General features: G+C 36.0%; 4 protein-coding genes and 1 long non-coding RNA gene across 5 annotated transcripts; 2 read left to right on the top strand and 3 right to left on the bottom strand.

Annotated features, from left to right (window-relative positions):
• The first annotated feature begins 299 nt into the window (after positions 1-299).
• Positions 300-3,677, top strand: LOC114879435. The gene is made up of 7 exons (XM_029194344.2): positions 300-310; positions 566-829; positions 890-1,057; positions 1,209-1,368; positions 1,492-1,651; positions 1,864-2,067; positions 2,653-3,677. The coding sequence occupies exons 1-7, from the start codon at positions 300-302 to the stop codon at positions 3,651-3,653; spliced, it is 1,968 nt and encodes a 655-aa protein (XP_029050177.2). The 3' UTR covers positions 3,654-3,677.
• A 45-nt stretch (positions 3,678-3,722) lies between these two features.
• LOC114879422 (sodium-dependent phosphate transport protein 1, chloroplastic-like) lies at positions 3,723-6,336 on the bottom strand. Its single transcript, XM_029194322.2, has 8 exons — positions 5,886-6,336; positions 5,650-5,809; positions 5,471-5,583; positions 5,270-5,401; positions 4,989-5,196; positions 4,755-4,899; positions 4,569-4,683; positions 3,723-4,510 (listed from the first exon to the last, which is right to left on the bottom strand). Exons 1-8 carry the CDS (start codon positions 6,075-6,077, stop codon positions 4,355-4,357), a joined length of 1,221 nt encoding a protein of 406 aa, XP_029050155.1. The 5' UTR covers positions 6,078-6,336; the 3' UTR covers positions 3,723-4,354.
• A 68-nt stretch (positions 6,337-6,404) lies between these two features.
• On the bottom strand, positions 6,405-7,100 carry LOC114879423 (larval cuticle protein 65Ag1-like). Its single transcript, XM_029194323.2, has 2 exons — positions 7,071-7,100; positions 6,405-6,895 (listed from the first exon to the last, which is right to left on the bottom strand). Exons 1-2 carry the CDS (start codon positions 7,077-7,079, stop codon positions 6,581-6,583), a joined length of 324 nt encoding a protein of 107 aa, XP_029050156.1. The 5' UTR covers positions 7,080-7,100; the 3' UTR covers positions 6,405-6,580.
• A 2,335-nt stretch (positions 7,101-9,435) lies between these two features.
• Positions 9,436-10,641, bottom strand: LOC114879418 (flexible cuticle protein 12-like). The gene is made up of 2 exons (XM_029194317.1): positions 10,560-10,641; positions 9,436-9,747 (listed from the first exon to the last, which is right to left on the bottom strand). Exons 1-2 carry the CDS (start codon positions 10,566-10,568, stop codon positions 9,436-9,438), a joined length of 321 nt encoding a protein of 106 aa, XP_029050150.1. The 5' UTR covers positions 10,569-10,641.
• A 5,411-nt stretch (positions 10,642-16,052) lies between these two features.
• On the top strand, positions 16,053-18,980 carry LOC114879415. The gene is made up of 4 exons (XR_003789902.2): positions 16,053-16,302; positions 16,397-17,961; positions 18,064-18,295; positions 18,391-18,980. It is a non-coding gene; the product is annotated as an uncharacterized LOC114879415 (long non-coding RNA).
• The last annotated feature ends 195 nt before the right edge of the window (positions 18,981-19,175 follow it).

The following is a 19,175-nucleotide window of genomic DNA, read 5'->3' as shown; positions in this document are numbered from 1 at the left end:
GTACAGAGGTTAATGGAAATTTTTGATTCTTGAATGATAAATGACACATGTTTTCAAATGTTTTTCTTCTTCTTATGATTGGATAATTCCGAGCGAATATGAACAATTGCGAATTGGATGCCAGATTTGTCTTCACTTTATTTTCAAAGTGAAATTAAAGATAAAATTTTAATATCATATTTATCGAAGAAGAAATTTCTTAGGATGATTTATTAAAATTAATAAATAGAACGTAATGAAACGTGGCACTTCCGCTGATCAACGGAAATGCGCTATCGTCAAAGTCCAAACCGGATATGATGGTGGCAAGGTACCAGTATTATTATAATTATAGAGTACACATCATTAATAATATCATTTTATCAATAATATATTTTAATCCCATTTGTATTTTACGATAGTACAAATATCGTACCTTCCCTTATATCTTTTGCAATTCCTAAAATAATTAATACATCAATAATTATTTACCCACCTTGTAAATTGGCAGGCTGCAAGTGACGAATTTTATTTTGTTTCTGACAAACATTTCGTTTCAGGTTATAAACTTGGAGGCAGAATAAAGTGCAACGAGGTCGAAAAGGATACAACGATTACTTCCGGAACTGGCGAGGATCTTCGAAGGCTTTCCAACTTGCAATAAATCGCACAACGCTCCAACATTTTTGTATCTGTATCCTGAAACCTCGAAATTACATAATCGTGAAGAAATCAAACGTCTGAACGGATTATCTGTTTTCGTTGGAGACGTAGAGCAACGTGTTCAAAATAAAGATTGTACGCAGAAAAGCGATAAATTTAAAAAATTAGGACCTTCTCAATGTAATAGGTAACGTAGAATAAATAAAAACTGTGATAGAAAATATTCACAGATATTAGCACGTTTCAGTGATTATAAAAATTTGGCGAAATCAATTTGGAGCTCGAACAAGAAGAAACCTGTACGTAAAGGACCGATCTTTTCTAACAAGGGAGAGAAGATCGTGTTCGATTTCCGTCATTTCGTGAAACCAGAAGAAATCATCAAGGAATACATTCAAGTCAATATTTACAACAAGTAAGATTATAGGAATGTAGAATCTTAATTCGTTTGTCATCTTATGATGGCATCAGGACCAAGGGTGTTAAGCAAGATATTGCAAAGCGAAGATAGTATAATCAGAGACTCCTCTGAATAGATTTGTTTTTAATTTTTTCGAATTTTCTAGACCACGATTGGTGAAAATCGACAGGAAAGAAACATCAAAATCTTCGTCAAGTGATAATCAAACTGCTGCTGAGGTGGATTCTTGCAAATCAAAAGAGCATTCGAAGGGTGGAAAATCTTCAAAGGTTGAAAGAAAAATATCCGGATGGAGATTAAACAAAGTTAGACGTGTAATATGAAAATCGTGTTCAAAAATGTTTCTTTTATTAATTTCTCTAATTCGATGAAAACTCGTTTCTTCTGAATCACTTTTTCATTCGTAAGTGTTTATAAGATATTGATAGTCCACAGAAGGTACAAAGAAGGTGGAAAAGGTGCCGAAAAGAATTTCAGCTACCCACAATTTCGTATACGAGTTTAATCCGCTTGCCAATTCCACATCGACATCAAATAATGCGATCAAAAGAAGAGGATCGCAATACGTATCTAATATCGGTGGAGGAGGTGTGTATAAAAATCTGTATTACAATTAACACTAGAACTACCAAAGGGGTAAAAATCACTGGTTTCCAATTTCTTATCATAAATTATTAATTTTATCGAGATATTTTTGTTGAAACGTATGGTGGCTGTTACAGATCATCTTTTATCTATTTAGTAATCTACATAGTTCTAGTGTTAAAAAACACATTTCCATCAAGTATCTACGTTTTCAGATTCTCCCATAAGATCCACGAGCAATAAACAAAATTTTAATCTTCAAGAATCTCTTACAGCTGCATTGCCAAAATTGAATCCTCAAAGTGACGCTATAATAGACAATCTAGGAAAGCAAAAAAGTATGGCAAATTACAATAAGAACACCAATTTACCTCGTATAAAGAGACTGGATGTAGATCAACAATTAGTCAAAGATCGAGGTGAGAGATGGAAAATTAATTAAAAAAAGTACTTTATTATAAAAATATGTACAATTTAACGTATTTGCTACATTATTACATAAATTAAACACTTTCGTGGATTTTTGAAAAAATAATCTGTACAGAACAAGTAACCCTAGCTTGATCTGTAACCTTTTCGCCTATGAAACGCGGTGAAGCGTTCTCCGATACAAAGTCCTGGTTTTTCTTCGCAGCCAGGGCAAATGGTAGATACTAATTTTTTACAAGTTCTACAGTTTCTTTATTTTCTTCTTTTCCCGGATGTCAGATAGGTCCTCATGGAGAGACCGTAGATCTACTCTCTTAGATATATGAATTTTATAGTTTCAGGAACTCACAGTAGACTTTGAAAATCGTCCCCAGCTGAATTGATATATTGTACTTTTATTCATACTTATAATAATTTTAATATATTTTAATTAAATCCTTTTTCTTCCACTCTTATACTCCCATCTCGTCTATATCTTCTCATTATTGAGAACGAAAGTGGAAGAAAATTTAAAAAATTGAGTTCGTTCTATCTTCCTTGTGCAATGTCATTATAATTAAGCTTTAATTTTCTAGGAAAGCCTAGTCCCGTCAGTGAAATTGATCGCGAAGTAGAAAAAGTGAAGTCAGATTGGCAAACGATGCGAACCAACAGCGAGTGGATGCAAAGCAAACATTTGGCAAATTCTCGGACCAGAAAGCTATACGACACCTTAGAGAAGATGACACGTGAAATAGATAAGATACAAACGTCCTATTTAGACCCAGCATCGAATCAGTATTTGCAGCGAGGAGCGATGAAGACGTTACACACCCCTTGTGTGTCGTTTGAAGAAAAAGCTGTAGAAATAAAAGACGTACTGTTCCCCAAAGAAAATAAAAAAATCAACGAAACAAACACTGTTCCGAGTACAGCTTCACAGAAAGAAATGTACGAAATGAAACAAACGAAGAAATGTATGAACAAAGAATTTGAAAACAGGTCTCTTCTTCCTGGCATGCAAACGCAAAATTACAAGAGCGGCAGTAAATTAAGTTCATCGAATTTTAACAAATTTAATATTCATACGAATGGTAAAAAGAATTTGAAGAAGATGGGTTCGGATATTCGGCAATATTTGGAGAATTATATCAGCGATGCGGAGAAAAATTTTATGAACAAAGAAGAATCGAATATCAAAGAGTTTAATACATCTCCGGGTGAAGTAGAGGAGATGCTGAAGAAATTAAACATTCAGTCTTTTGATATGTACGACATTGACGATTGTAATGAAGAGAAAGAAGATTCTCCTTTGCAGAGTATAGAAAGAAAGAAAAACATTGGAACATCTGCGAGAACAACTGAGAAAACAGCTGCGAGAAATTCATCACCGAAGGAAGGTGATTATCTAACGAGACATAATAATGCGTTCAATACTGATACTTCAATTCAAACGAATACCAAATTTAATCGTAAGAACAATTCTTTCATTGAAATGGGCTTGAGCACTTTAAATACTAATTTACCCCATGATGTATTGTCGCGTATACTTCAGTCGGAATATTTAAAAAAAGATATATCGCTGAAGCCTATGTAGAATTTTGAATAATAAAAATATCTGTTGAAGGTAAAAAGGAAATATGAGTATGATAACTTAAAGACGATATAGAAAACATATTCTTTTCGTTTATTATAATATATCGTTTACTTAATTGTAAATATCTTTTTATATTGCGGGTGCATCGGAAACATTTAATCGTAATATGTACGTGAAATTTAAATTTCTTTTCTTTTTATATATATATATATACAGTCTTATGTTTTACAGAATATACAATTGCATTTTATTAGAAAAAACGAGAATATCTTGTTCATTCAAAAATATCACAAAGTATTTTTTATAAACTAACGTTAAAACATGTACAAACAGAAGAGAAAACTATATGTTACACTTGGTGTAATAAAATCATTTAACCAATTTCACTGTACGCGCAAAACTATGGCACTATTCAGATAACGAGCGATCTGTGTTACGTTAACAACTGCAAACTGAATAATAAGAATATCAAATTTTCTTCCAGTACACATGCCCAGTATATTTTGATATGTCTTCGACTAACCAATGTGTGACGTATAAATGTGCCATATTCGTGCCTCAAATAGGGTTAAAATCTTCTTAACAAGTCGTGTGTAATAGACACGATTGAAGGTACGTATACGCGGCATGCTTTTATCGATCATGTTACTTCGTTGACTTCGTTGATAATTAGTTGCAAGCTCACTTTCGATCACAGCATGTCACAACACTGGAAGCGCAGAACTGTGACTTTGGTATATTATGGCCCCTGTGAAATTGATTGCCGCGGCCAAAACAAAGACCGGCATCCAACGACCATGCGACGCGGTCACTAACTCCGCCGTCAATGGACCGCATAAAATACCCGGTATGGTAGCCTACAAAGATACCATTTTTTTATTACCTGTATTAATAATATAAAAAATTGAAACATACAATTGTATTTGAAACCGCAAACGTGATTCCCGCATGATTCGGCGCTATATCAGCATGGTTGCTAAGGTGACCGGCAGAATTACACGCGCAAAGTCCCATAGATATTGAAACAAAGCTGCAGAAAATAAAGAGAATATTAGTTTGTTAATTAATTATTTGAGGCTACATAAGATGCATGATACTAACATTACTGCAGCAAGTAAATTGTCCACGGCACAGAATGCTAATAAAAATGCACCGGGACCCACTAGACCAATGTTCGTCATTAACCTTCTTACAGATAAAATGGACCATCTTTTTTGTATAAGATTATCAGCACTGTGTCCAGCAACTATAATAATAATTTTAACAACAAGTTTTTATCTATTATCTGATTTTTTAGTTGTTTGATGATCTTTTTATTAGAAGTTAAATACATACCAATACCAACTAAAGAGTTCACAATATATGGAAGTGCCGTCAAACTAATACTTTCTTTATTAGCAGAAAGATTCCTTGCTAAATAAGTTGGCAACCATTGCATTATTATGTAGTTACTCCAATTCATCGCAAAATGTGCTATGTACAGTGCCCACAAGGGCCAATGGGAAATAAATTCGGTCCAACGCAAACTCCGGTTTTGCGTTACCTAAGAACAGAAAGATATTACTTTCTGAATGCTATATACATGCATCCAATATTAATTTAAAAATAATAAATACCTTAGGTACAAATAATGGAATCTCATCCTGAGAATTAGTTTCTTGGTACAATACCAACCACAAAAGTGTCCACGTAATACCAATTGTTCCAAATAAATAAAATCCCGTCTGCCATCTCAAATGTGGGCACAACTGCAAATATTTTGTATAGCTTCAATGACACGAATCAATATCATGTTACCGAATAGAGGTGGAACTTACAACAGAGGCAACTACTTGTCCAACAGAGCCAGCAGCTACCAGATAGCCGAATGCACGAGACCGTTCCTCTACAGGGACGCTATGTGCAAACAGGTGAAAAATAACTGGTAAACCTGAAAGCGATGCAATTATATATCTACTAATAGAATAAAACTACAAAGTTATTTGTTCTTTTTTACCTAGACCTTCTCCAAGCCCCAATACCACTCGGCAAATGATGAGCAATGGAACAGATTGAGCCAAGATTGGAGTTATAACTGTACTAATAGACCATAATAGAACTGCTAACATTAGTACCGTTTTACATCCAAAACGACTAGCCGTACTTGCACCGATAATCTAGCATAATAAATAAACAAATACAATAAGTAATGAATGATTAGGGATGTGAATATTTCTGAAGGGATCATTATACCTGGCTAGTAAAATAACCGAAGGCAAAGGCAGAAAGTATCCAGCCTTGCCAGTGCAAATTCCACTTAAATTCATCAGTCATCGGAACGATCGCTATAGGCATTATAACGCGATCCGCCGCGTTTATAAAATTTGCAGCGGAGCATAATGCCACGATCCGTGAAGTACGCGGAAGCATTCTAAATTTCGGCATGTTCAATTAATTTTGATCAGTCACATTGCACAAAAATATTCCAGATGTTTTTAACCTCTATCGACAGGTAAAAATAAGAAATTTAATGCAATCGTGTATCACTGAAAGGTGTATTAACATGGGTACTGTACATTATGATTGCATGCTCGAGATTTACACTTTAAAACAGCCTATTACAGTTAATAAATGTAATAAAAATAATTATAAAAAAAATATTCACATTGTCCCGAAAGAAACATACGAGATTCGACGTGTCAAATACCGCAGTTACAAGCAACGTGTAAGTGCAAACTTGCTTTTCAGTCAAACTTATAGATGGTGCTTAAAGATAATTTTTGGCTGTTATCGTAGTTGATATAGCAGGAGGTGACACGAAAATGGTAAAAGTACATATTTACAGTAATTTTATTTCAGTCATGGATCGTAACAAATTAATAACAATTTTCCAGTGACATGACGGTAATCATCTTTCCGGTAATTCGACAGCAGTCAGACTTAATAAATTAGACAGTTGGTAAATGCTCTCCTTGAGGGTGGAAACCATTTTCGTCCGCAACGTAATTTACAGTGTATGCAGCGTTGGTCAGTGGATCAACAAAGGAAAAACTGCCATGAACCTTCAAGAATGGACCTTCAGTTCCTCCCTCAGCTAATTCTGCGGATTCCTGTTTGGCTTGCCCGTCGGATAATTGGTAACCGTAATTGTAACTACCAAGACCGACATTATCAGAGGGAGTTTCTTTAACGAGTACCGCTTGGGGTACACTTTGCGGTGGAGCTGCGAGAGCAACTGCGATAAGAGTAGCGAATGCAATGATCTGGAAGAAATAGAATTTATTTAATTACATACTTGATGATTTCATCAGAAATTAAACTCTTACGGGATGGTAATTAATTATAAACAGATTTACATGATTAAAAGTTAAGAATTGTATTGAAAATAAAACAAGTTTAAATCAGCTCTGAACCAATATGGATTCTTCTGATACTTACGGTTCTCATTTTGAAGGTGTGCTTGGTCAGTCTCGTATAAAACACTGTATAGACACTGAGAGGTATCTGCAATTTTATAGGAACTCTCCTCCTCCAAAATTTTACACGTTTTCGTATTAAATTCACCTTTCACCTTCTTTCGTTATATTAGATACAAAGTCGTTGATCGACCTTCCTCATGAGATGGTATCCAGGTGTCGAAATTTAAAGTTCTCCAAATTTTATGCGTTTTTAAATCAGTTTTAAGCAAGATTAGTTTGCAACAAAGTCAATAATTCATTATGAGAATAATGAGAAATTATATTATTCAGTGACTCGTATTAACATTCAGATTAATATGCTATTATATATTTATAACAGTATTAACAAATTGATTGTTTTCTAACGTAATGTAAAGAATTAGATAGCCCAATTGTTTGAAAGTGAAGGTGGAAAATCAATTTTATTTTAATTAATTCCAAGAAAAAGATATTTGATACATTTATTATTATTATTACATAGAGTGGACAAAGAATATTCTTTCTTAGATATATGTATATTTAAAAAATAATGTCGTAAGTTAAAAAAAAAGAATTAGAGAAAGGACATCTAGGAAGAGGTGATTTTTAGAAAGCGCTGATTATCGCGAAAAATACAGAATTTTATTTCATGCTTATAATCTTCTACAGAGGTATAATACATAAAACAATTTATCTTGAACATATACAAATTTCAAATGTGTCTATAGCCCAGTATTTTTCTAATCGTAAAATAATTCTTCCAGACCCTCTCAAGCGATTCGAACAAAACGGGATGCTATTCACAAGGAGATCCTCCAACTTCCCTAAGAAGTAAGATATCTCTTCTGAGATACCGAAGGAGTTACCGAAATTGCATGGTACACAGGTAGTACCAGTCCGATGAAAGCAACAAGGGTAATAAATGATGACCTTTTCGAGTAATAAACGAATTAAGTGAACTCGAACCCCTGGTATAATAACATATTTTTTCCATATTTTATTTCCCTAAGTTATAAACCGATTCCCAAAATTCCTCCTTTAACTTGCAGATGTAATAAAAGTTCTACAGTACTAAATGACGGACTCCTACAATAAGGAAACAGCACGCAGCAAACTGAAACTCCCCGCCTGCAATGGCCCAGTCCTATTGCCGAACCGTTTCTTTCAAGAAACGAAGAAATATTGACCGAGCCGTAGCAGGCTGTGAAATGCAACGATGCAGCATCTGCCTCTGCAAATGGATACGCAACGGTGGTACGATACGGGCGTTTGACGCAAGTGAATACCCGGTTCAAGGGTGATCCTGGAAAGTTACATCGGATCTATACAGAATAAAAATGCAGAATTTTTAAAATTCTGTATGGTAATCAAGCCATCAGAGAATCCCCAGCTAACGTCTGCTGCAGTGGTATAGTAGACCTCAGGGAATTCCACAGGAAAACACTGGAGAAAGTATATAGAATGGCATTGGGTATGCTCATTAATTTAAAGCCTTCTTCTAAACCATCACGGTATGGAGGATAACCGTACATCTTCATTTTACAGAAATATTCCGCAATTCTTAAGGAGGTAGGAGTCGCAGGCTACATCCTTATTTACAAAAGAGACCACTATGAATCTACTTACCTATTCCTGCATAAGTTATTCCCGAAATAAGTCTGGAAAGGAAAACCTAGGTAACTAGGGGGTAGTGGCGGCTGGTAGTTAAAATTAGTGGGGGTGATGCTTCAGAAAATTTTTAACCTTTGTGCAGAGGAAGGTCCAAAAGTAAGAACTATGTATTGTTAGTCTTCTAGGAGATGTTCGTAGTCTTGTACGTGTTTTGCCGTGCTAACGACCTTCCAATTTTTTCAGCCTCTGGAGTGTCTAGGTCTAGGACCTCTACATGATTGTGTAATTTAAGAACTGATATGGTAGATATACTTTAACAATTTTAGACAAAGGATGATATATAATAGCGTCCCAAATAACAAGGGTTTTTATAGACCCAGGTATAATCATTCATTAGGGCAGAGCACCTCTACATCCTTAGTAACAGTAACAGTACATGGGATTTTATATTAATTCTCCTAGGAACCATTGATGTAATTAGGATTTTTATTTGGAGTCATCAGGTCTTTCAACTTTAGGTGGAATTTATATTGGGCAAATAAACTTTTCCGGTACTAGGGAACGAAAAGACTTGCCCAGTATAAATTTGGCCCAAGTACATCTTATTTATTTTCATTAGGATTTTAGAAGCAGGCAAATGGTTTCTGACTTTCTTCAATAATCGCTGGTGTCCGGGGTAGTTTTACAGGTGGTAATAAATATTTGAACAATGATATACTTAAAAGTGATATTTATTTAAAGCTAGTATGTACAATTCAAGCAGGGATATGTTCGCCCTGTGGTTGGAAACCATTCTCATCGGCGACGTAGTTGACCGTGTATCTGATGTTGGTTTGAGGGTCAACCCAGCTGAAGCTACCACGAACGGCCAATGCTTCGTTTTCGGTTCCTTGGTTCACCAATTCGGCGCTTTCTTGATGAGCCTGGCCATTAGAAAGTTCATAGGCGTAATTGTAACCACCGAGTCCAATGTTGTCGGAGGGAGTTTCTTTGACGAGGACCACCTCTTCGGGATGACCCTGAGGAGCAGCATAGGCCACAGCGACGACGACAGCGAGAGCTACGATCTGTGAAGAAAGGAGAATGTTAACACCTCGGTCAGAGAATGAAATGCAAGTAATGAAAATATGAAAGATGCACTAATAATTTCTTTTTAAAATAATCACACTCGAGTTTCACGAAAGAAAAATTAATCGTCCGATTAATTTGTTGAGGTTTTAAAAAATAATTACCACGTTTTTTCGTTTAACTATTCCGATTCGTCACTGTCTTCTCGATTACGAGAAATCTAATTCTCTCGGGTTACATAAACGAAACATAGATCTGTTAACAGCGATTTACTTAAATATAAATCTACAATCGTGTTTGTATTTCAATGGGGTAGAAGAACAATGATGCCGATAGCACGTGTAATTGCGAGGTGTATCGTTATATTGTTAATAGTACATAACGATCCTGTGCGCGCACGTTAATTACACGCTCGTAATCGGTCTGATGCTAATCGTCGACGATCCCGTAAACGTTTCGAGTTTCGAGGATAAACAGAACGATTTCCACCGGGGAAAAACAAAATTCATCGCGGTTGAGAACGTGGACGAAAAATGAAGCTAATTAAAATCTTAGGACACTAATTAGGACACTAGGTTTTCTAATTAGGTTCATAATCAGCCTCATGAAAAATAATTTCCTCAACAGATTATCGAGCAAAAGTCTTCTTCTCTTAAGAAGATGATCCCAATTTTTTTATCGAGAAATAAGAAAGTATTTTTGCAATTATATGATTAAGCACTGATGAATTTTTTTTAATTTGGCGAACGTTGTACTGAACATCCTGTATGTACACTTGATATCCAGTTAAGAGTATAATGAAGGCACGCACCAGCTTCATGATTGATGTAATTTTTCTTCTTTTAAGGTATCTCCTTTGGAAAGAATGAGGACAGGTGTTAACTCAAGATGAGCTAGATCACAATACTGATTCCATGGTGGTCCACGGGACGATTATATAGTCGGGTTTCGATATGAATTTTCCCCCTTCCATCGGATGGGGCCCCAAAATTCTTCACCAGGAGATGTTGAAATCGTCGAATGGCATTGGCCGGTGATGGTAGAACGATGACCGATGGAGGAAGAGGCAGTGAATGCCAGGTAGAAATTCGAGGAAGAGCAGACAAAAATCGCCTGGTTTCACCGTAGCCCTGTCTCGTTGGATTCACGGCTGTCTGACCATACTTGGATGGAACAATGAATGCAGTTGGCGTCTGGATGTTCTTGTTAAATGTAGAGCGTGGGTTTGATGTAGTGGCTCGGGAAACTGGGTTCATCAGAAGGTAGCTTCATATGGGATGTAGGGTAACTATACGTAACATGGTTACATTTGATTTTAAAGAGATCTTTCTCATCAATTAAAGTAACATCAGAAGATTTTAACTTTTGCATAATTTTTTCATTAGCAAAAATTTTAAAATTCAAGAGCTGTATTTTTTTACACGTTCAAGAAGAAAATATGTATCTGATAAGTGTGTATTTTGGTGAGTGATTTTGCAAAAGAGCAATTTGCCATTATAATCAAAGAGTCAAGGTTCTTAATTTTTCTATTACAAGAGTCTTATATCTTCATTAATATATGCAAACCTTATTCTCAATTTATTCATTCCTATGAAGGAAAAAGAAATAGAAATAGACTTGTATATACTGGTAACAGGCCTTTCAACTAATCAAATTCCCAAACTATTCTCTATCTTTCTCAGCATCTTCTTCTCCATCCAATGGGATAATCATTAATTGCTTCATGAAGTCCTCGTGTCATTCCGTCAAAACAAATATATAAATCTTGCAAATATATTCATAGAGGGAATGATTAAAAATAAAGCTCACTGAGATGAGCGAGATGATTGCGTCAAGATGACCTTGTCGTTCCTTATGTTACCTGTTCTTCCGGGATGATCATCGAAAACGTTGCCGTTGTAGGATGAAAGAAGGGAAAGAAGTAAGTAGGTGCAGAAGTTCGAAAAGAAAGTCTCCAGCGTTACGTAACGCGAGTTGGCCGCTTATGCTAATGCTTCGAAAGAAGGAGCATCGATGCAGAGAAGGAAGAAAGATGTTTCCGATGCGAGAAGATGTACGCTGTCTGTACCATATGTGCTAATGACTTTTTCTTTTTCTCTGCTTTTTGTATCCTTGTAATTGATCGAAAGCTGAGGAACGATCGGCGTAATCAAAGGCACACCCGATTGCAGAGTAATCGTTTGTGATGCAGCTTCTTTACTTCGTGGCAAATAAAAATCAAACATAATAATCATTGACAACTTTGAAATATGATTGTGCAATCGATAAGTTGCTTGCTGTCAATTGAGATCATGATTATCCTTCGACAGGTAAGGCTGGATATCAACAGGTCTTTGAGGAATTTCAGTGAATCATATTATATATAGAATCTCAAAATTCCTCTTGTTGAAACACAAAGTGAATGATTGCTATTTAATTTACTGAAATTTGTAAATGTTCTTACATAATTAATTTTTGTTACGTTTTTACAGGAAAAAGGAGCAGAGTAGTGGCTCAACGATGCTCAAATCAAGGTCCATTAAATGATACGTACTGTAAAATGACCGTATAAAATGGAGGAAAGAGATTCTTCAGTGGTAATTGTGTAATCAATTTACGTTTAATATTATTCATTCCTTCTCTTGTTGACTATTTCATATTGATTTCACTTCTATCCACTTTCTAACATAAAAACACAATATCTTTTCTAATTTCGCAGAATCAATAATAACGTTACGTGTAAAGGAAATTTTCATTTCTAAAAAATTTTTTATCCTCAACCTGGGATTGATACCGAAATCAATCACATTCGGTTTCGATTGCGCATACTTTCAGTGAAATTTCCGTTGATCAGGTTTCGTTTCGGGGTTTCCCCGACTCACGGTATCTTCTGCTCGTCGTAAATATAGATGGTACGACATTAGATAATCGTCGGAGTTTGTACAGGCTCGTGCATCGGCACGGGTCGTGACTTTTCTTTCTTTTATAGGGTTCATCGTGAGGCGCGACGATATTGTATAATCGATTGTGCACGAAGCGGAGGATCCTCTTTCGATTAGAGGGCAAAAACTTGGGACTGTTAGTAAAGGATTTAACGTAACAGCAATAAAGATTCTTCGAGATTCCAGAAAAGGGTACAACTCACGTTTTACCGCGAAGAAAGTACCTAGACAGTATTGGAGCAAAGTCAATTCCATTAGATACGATGTTGACTTGAACCCATCACTGATATCTATTTCAACGATCTCGCGGTTCGTGCAACAGATGTTACGTTCTCTTATGTAAATATTTTTAACAAGCTGATTGTCGCGATGCGTATCAGCATTGAGCTATGACCACCGAACTTGTCGTCTTCCTGCTTCGTTTAGACTAGTGGCTAGATAAATAGTCGTCGGATTAGAAAGAAAGTTTCCATCCATGTCAGCATCTGCTGTATCGGATAACTTACTTTCGTTTGAAGACGAGGCGATGTCTTCTTCGCAGGTTAGAATATACGACCTCTTCTGATCCACAGATACTTAATCATCAAACCAACTACTGTTCTTTCCTCAAATCCACCGTGATTTTCTAAAATTTGTATTAGATCCTAGGAGTGGATCTAATTATGACCTATGGTTTATGTCACAGAAAATCATGAAAAAGAGATAGAATTCTGATGAACTCCATGTTTTTTACATGGTTCAGTTTTCAGCATTCTGTAACCTTTTTCAGAAAAATCATTCCTGCTTTTGTCTTTCATAATGGAACAAGTAAAGTCGCGAGACGGCGTACGCCGACGCCATTGTTATTTAAAATGGCGAAGACACAAAGGTGTTAAAATGGCAGAGATACAAATATGGAAGCACAGAATGCAGTGTCTGTACGTTATTTTTAAGCTGCCTTTGTTCAAAGACAACGTGTTCAATGGAAACTCGAAAGAAAAATTCTCGTGGCTTTGCTATTCAGAAATTTGCTTTCTGAAAAGAAGCAAACGTGTCTTTAGAAATTTCGTTCTAAAAAATTGTTAGATTCTAATTTATCAACTTCTGTGTTTCAGGGATGAATCCAGAAGATCAATGGGCGAAAATGTTTCAGTAACAGCTCTGCTATCAAGTATTTAAGAGCTTAATAGAAACACTGTGTTTCTTTAAATATTACACAAGAGAAAGCTACATCATCTACCTTTTAAGTGAATCAATAAAAGATAACGCTTCGACACAAGTGGTTTATACGCAAGCCTGAATTAAGAATTCAGTTTCAAAAAACCACGTGCGTGATCTTCGTCTCGATTCCCAGAAAATTTCACTCTTTCTCGAAACCATCAATCCATCTTCAGGTAGTAACAAACCTTCGACGTTAACAAGGTCGTAAAGAAAGGGTTAAACACGGTCCCTTTGTGTCTGAAGCCTCTTATAACATCGAATACGCCTATCGTTCGTTTAACAAGCTAATCCTATTGAAAGCAATTAAGTGTCAAAGGAATAAAAGGAAACTTTTCAAGCGAAGAATTTCGCAATAATTCGAGATGGACCGACGCGATCTCGACGTACTCATCTTCTTAGTCGCCGTTGTCGTTCTCGTCGTCGTTGCCGCCGGTTAAAGGCGCTTCTTGCGTAATAAAAGCTGCTGAACACGATGGCACGGATCGGTTAAATGCCACCACGTTGTCGGCAGATGAACCGGCACCGACACAAACGAATAATTCCCGTAACCACGTAACCTACACCTTTATCCGTTAACTACAAAATCATCGTTTACAGGTGAATCGGAGGTTGAGCTTGTACGGACTGATTCGGTGATGATAGACTACCTACGGTCCTCTGAAATTTCGAAGATTAATATCCGACGCTCGGAGGATGATTTCAAAAATTGATGGACAATGATGTAACATGTTTAAGCGTCGTTAACGTCAACTTTCGCGAGTAAATTAATGCGCGGTAAGAATTCAGGCCTCGGAGGATGCTTGAAAAAATGTCAAAGATGATTCAAGCCACGATTCAAATCGTGAATTCTAAAACAGAGCGCAAGTTCATTTCTTTTTTTAGAAGTAGAATATGGATAGATTGAAAGCGAAGGAATTGGAGGCGGATCTGAAAGGTTTCTTCAAAATTTTACCCACGTTCAATTAACACCGAAACGCATCGCCTTTGTAACCGGCTGCTTAATACGCTTTCTCTCTTTAGACCTTCTTCCAGTTATTCTATTATGTAATTCGCCGCAGGATTCAAATGCCAACGGGTATTACCTTATTTCGTTTCAATGAAGTCCCTTCAATGATCTTTCTCCTCCTCTTTTTCTACCGATTGTTTTAAGGAGGAATTTACACTTTACATTCACATCGGTGGAGGTAGGATTTTAGTTTCAGAGATCTAGATTCTCTAGCTTCACTATAAACAATATTTTATACATTTTTAAGTGTTGTAAAGTTTGCACTTATCGATTTGATAAAATGGTACTTATAGAAAATAATGATTGCAGGAAACCATCTACCATAGTCGAAAATCTGAAGAAGGGTTACAGAGCGCAAGATCGAAAGTAGATCTACGAGCGTGCTTGAATACAATCGGCTCCGTGTTTTCGAAGTGGTAAACGAGATTTCGAACTTGATAAGTATGTACAAAGAGCATTGGTTTCGAAGAAAGAAATCAATGGATCTCTTCCTACTTCCTAATGGATAACTTTCTTTCTATTTCACCCTTTGCCTGTTACATTATATATGTGTACCAGGAGAGATTATCTAATCAGTTTTTTCTTTTCCGATGACTAATTATAATAATTACAGTGGCTAAACAAATATTCATATAGGCATTGGAGATTTCAAATTAACTATATCTTCTTTAGATAATTTATTCATTTTATTTTAATAAACGGGACAAGTCCCATTAGTGTCCATTTAAAATTAAAAACCAGTTTAATTAATATCTAATTCAACAATTTAGCTTTTAACGATGGTACGTTTTATTGGAGATTAATATTAACATTAATTCAGATCAATTGACCGATTTGGAAACATTGAAAGTCTAATGTAATTTCATGAAAATTATCAAAATTTATTAAAAATAAATTCTAATGACTGATAGGTTTCGAAATACGTATCTGACCGAGTTTTAACACTTTGAATGGTATCCGCTCGGTCAGGCGATTTAAAGTTTACAGACGTGAACTTTCCGTTTCGACGTTCCATCGAGCAGTCCTTCGCGGATCCTTCTTCGGGTCTGCGGCTACGATCACGGGTTCGATTGATTTACTTCACTGGTGTCGACGATAAAACAGTCATCTACTGGCAAGGTGACGAGGTCGTACCACCTGGGAGCCGCGGATGCACACGCACCGCTGCATTATGATCCTCGTAATTCATCAGGCATCGCTTCATCGCCATAGAAAGAACATTCCTCGGTAACATAATTATACAGGCAGGATGTAAGGTTCTTGAAAACTTTTCTGGATCTTCGAATGCAAAATTTTAATCGCTCTAATCCAAAGAAATTCATAGTTTCAATTTTAATAAAGATCCATAAGTGTTATCTTTGAACTTATCAGAAACTTCTGGTACTCAGATATAAAATATTCTGAAGACTTCATTAAACGAGATACAGGTAATGCATCATGCTTTATTAAACTGACTACATCATTACATAAACCGGTCCTGGCAACTATTTCTGTTATTGAAAATATTTTTCTTATCGACAGGTTGTTCTATTGGGTGCTACATAAATTACAGCCGAACTTGAAAAATACCAATTTCATTTGGATGGAAATGAATTCTGTCTCATCTTGAATCGATCATTGATACTGCACGTCTCCTGCAAAATGTATGAATCAAGATAGAATCGCTCGATTGAATTCATCGGTTAAAAGGTTCCGGAATTTTGTCAGATAAGTTGGTTGTTTGAACAAGCAGGCCAAATGTTTCTCCCTTTTCATCATCATTCTTCTTCTTTTTCTTCGCAACAGCAAAGGTCGTACAACCGCATCTACATGAGAGGTAACGAGGAGCCGTTCTGTCGCAATAGAGAGACAACGCGAGTCACGATCGGTCAAGAGAGTTTCGAACCGAAATGCCGCTCTCAGATAAAATTGCATTTCCGTAATAGCCGTTCGCGGTTGGCACCCTACTTTGAAAAAATTGACCGTGAGAATTTGATATCGATATCTTTAGAATTTAGTTTACGAAGATTACTGCTTCATCTTTAACGCTATTTTCCCGAGAGAAGCCTGATTTCATTTATTTTTTAATTAGAAATTACGATCTTCGCTGTTGCCAAACGGAAACGACGATCCGTTCTTCCTGATCTCATTGCGGCTCGCAATACGGGATAACTTTGAAATTTACGTAATTCTTAAATATATCCAGTTGCGTGCTAGAACTCGAATAACCATCCAATTACATTGTATTCTTTATCTCTCTGTTAAGTTTAATTTTCCACGAGATAATCGTTTCGTATGCAAACGAATCTCGGGTCGAACGTCGTTTTTAATGTCTTCCATCGTATAGACAGCCTGCTGACATGTAATTTATGTTGTGCAACATTCAAACAGGCTGAAAATATCTTACAAATAAATGCTACCAATTATGGCACTCGTAGACAAAGTTTATAAGTTCCGAAGGGTCAGGTAAAATATTTTTCAAATAATCTATGCCATATAATTAAGGAATCGATTATAGTAAAATTTTATTCAATTGTAGTCGCAATAATTTATAATAACGTTTAATGGCATATTTTATGGTCATTCTCCTAATGAGCGTTTGATTGAAAATATTAATAAACATTCCAACAGACGTTTACCTCTAATCAATTAGTCATAGTCATTTTTGACGTTACAATCATCAAATGTTGAGATTGAAGGTTGAACAAATGGATTCTCATACCTTAATTGATGCACGTTTATTAGTTTGCAAGCTATTGAAAATAATTATTCTTTTTACTGTCGTCATAATGAAACGCTCGTCGATTGATCATTGAAAAATATTTTCATAGCTACCGCGTAGTCAATACACAAACTCGTCTTCGAGCATTAATTATCCGTTCGATTTATCGTAGCATTCATCATTATTATTCAATAATGCCATATGTTCACCAAAACTGAGATGAAAAAAACCTGTTATACCTACATAAAAACAGATCGATCCTACAACGATTATACTCTTTTTCTTCTCTCTAGGTAAGAGGAGAGACGAAGCAGTCACTTGCAAGATGTTAACGATTTTGTAACCTGGATCATCCGCCTCGAGGGCAATGGGGTAAAGCAATGACGTAAGATCAGTGGCCGCCTGTATAGCCGGTGATGAATTACATTACTTCGAATCATTTCAAATATAAATAATATGAAAAATTGAAATTTTATTCTGATTTTAGAAATTTGGAATTTCCTCAAAAAATAAGGGATGATACCATTCCGTTTAAAAATTTGTAAGTAACTGATGGTAGAATCGAAAAATTTGCAACAAGGAGTTTAAACTCGAATGGTGATCGGAATCTGCAGCCGCATCGAATGTGAAAGCCAAATCTGCGAAACGTCGGATTTTTACCCCTCGTCGTTTGTTGGCAGATGCCTGGAGGCATTCGAACACGCGGTCGAGCGTCCTTGGTAATTGTGACATTTAGTTTTCTCGTCGTGCTGTACGCGTTAAGAGGTGCCGAGGAAAGTTGGTGACGTAACTACCGGTGACCTTGCCATTTCAGAAGATGCGCCGGGAACGAAGAAGACACCGAGGATGCCTGCGGCTACCGCGTCTCCGCTGGTAGCGATTGGCATCCGATACTCTCTCTTGTAAAAAATATATATATATATATACTGATCGAATTGAGTAACCTCCTCCTTTTTCGAAATCGGTTAAAAATAGGCGGATTTTGATACTCAATGATTAAGGAAGATAAATGTCAAACAGAGAGCTGGCTTCTTTTTAACGATTCCAGCAAGGATTTTTTATTACAAGTTGACTGTCTACAATTTTTCTGTAGTTGCATTTATAATATTAATGTAGTGGGCTGATAATTTGTAGATACAAATTATACTGTGAAATCAACCACTTCAATCGATGAAGAATTATGTCAGCCCTCTGTTTCTTCATCGGTTATTTAATATTTCTAAGTCAACAAAGGAATACAAGTTAATCTCCGATCCAAGAAAGTACAGCAAACACTTCATTCATACTTTTGAATACTGTAAGTTTACCTCCAGACTTTCGCACGTTACCTCAATATTTACTTAATCTACGGCTATGAATAATTAAATTTCCTTTCGTCAAACTGAAAATACATAACTTTACTAATTTGTTCAATTTTTCAGACAGTAGCGAGGACAGCACACTTCCTTAGAGGAACATCCAAGGGGTCATACCTCCCTTATATCTTCATTTTCCATGTGCAAGCCTTTCATCCATGGTACTGAATCTAAAAATAAAAAAAGGGTAATTTGATTATCTAATAGAAGTCGATTTACAAGAATTACAGTATACCTGTACGAG

This window comes from Osmia bicornis, chromosome 11 (genome assembly GCF_907164935.1).
Source record: "Osmia bicornis bicornis chromosome 11, iOsmBic2.1, whole genome shotgun sequence".
Taxonomy (NCBI): Eukaryota; Metazoa; Arthropoda; class Insecta; order Hymenoptera; family Megachilidae; genus Osmia; species Osmia bicornis.
The sequence above is the reverse complement of the archived record's forward strand: the minus strand, read 5'-3'. Positions and strand labels throughout refer to the sequence as shown.

Coding starts and splice junctions, on each gene's coding strand:
- LOC114879422 (XM_029194322.2), bottom strand. CDS start 6,077: ATGCCGAAATTTAGAATGCTTCCGCGTACTTCACGGATCGTGGCATTA. Junction 5,197..5,269: donor TTCCATTATTTGTACCTAAG/GTATTTATTATT, acceptor TTCTGTTCTTAG/GTAACGCAAAACCGGAGTTT. Junction 4,684..4,754: donor AATTTACTTGCTGCAGTAAT/GTTAGTATCATG, acceptor TATTTTCTGCAG/CTTTGTTTCAATATCTATGG.
- LOC114879435 (XM_029194344.2), top strand. Junction 1,369..1,491: donor CCGGATGGAGATTAAACAAA/GTTAGACGTGTA, acceptor AGATATTGATAG/TCCACAGAAGGTACAAAGAA. Junction 2,068..2,652: donor ACAATTAGTCAAAGATCGAG/GTGAGAGATGGA, acceptor TTAATTTTCTAG/GAAAGCCTAGTCCCGTCAGT.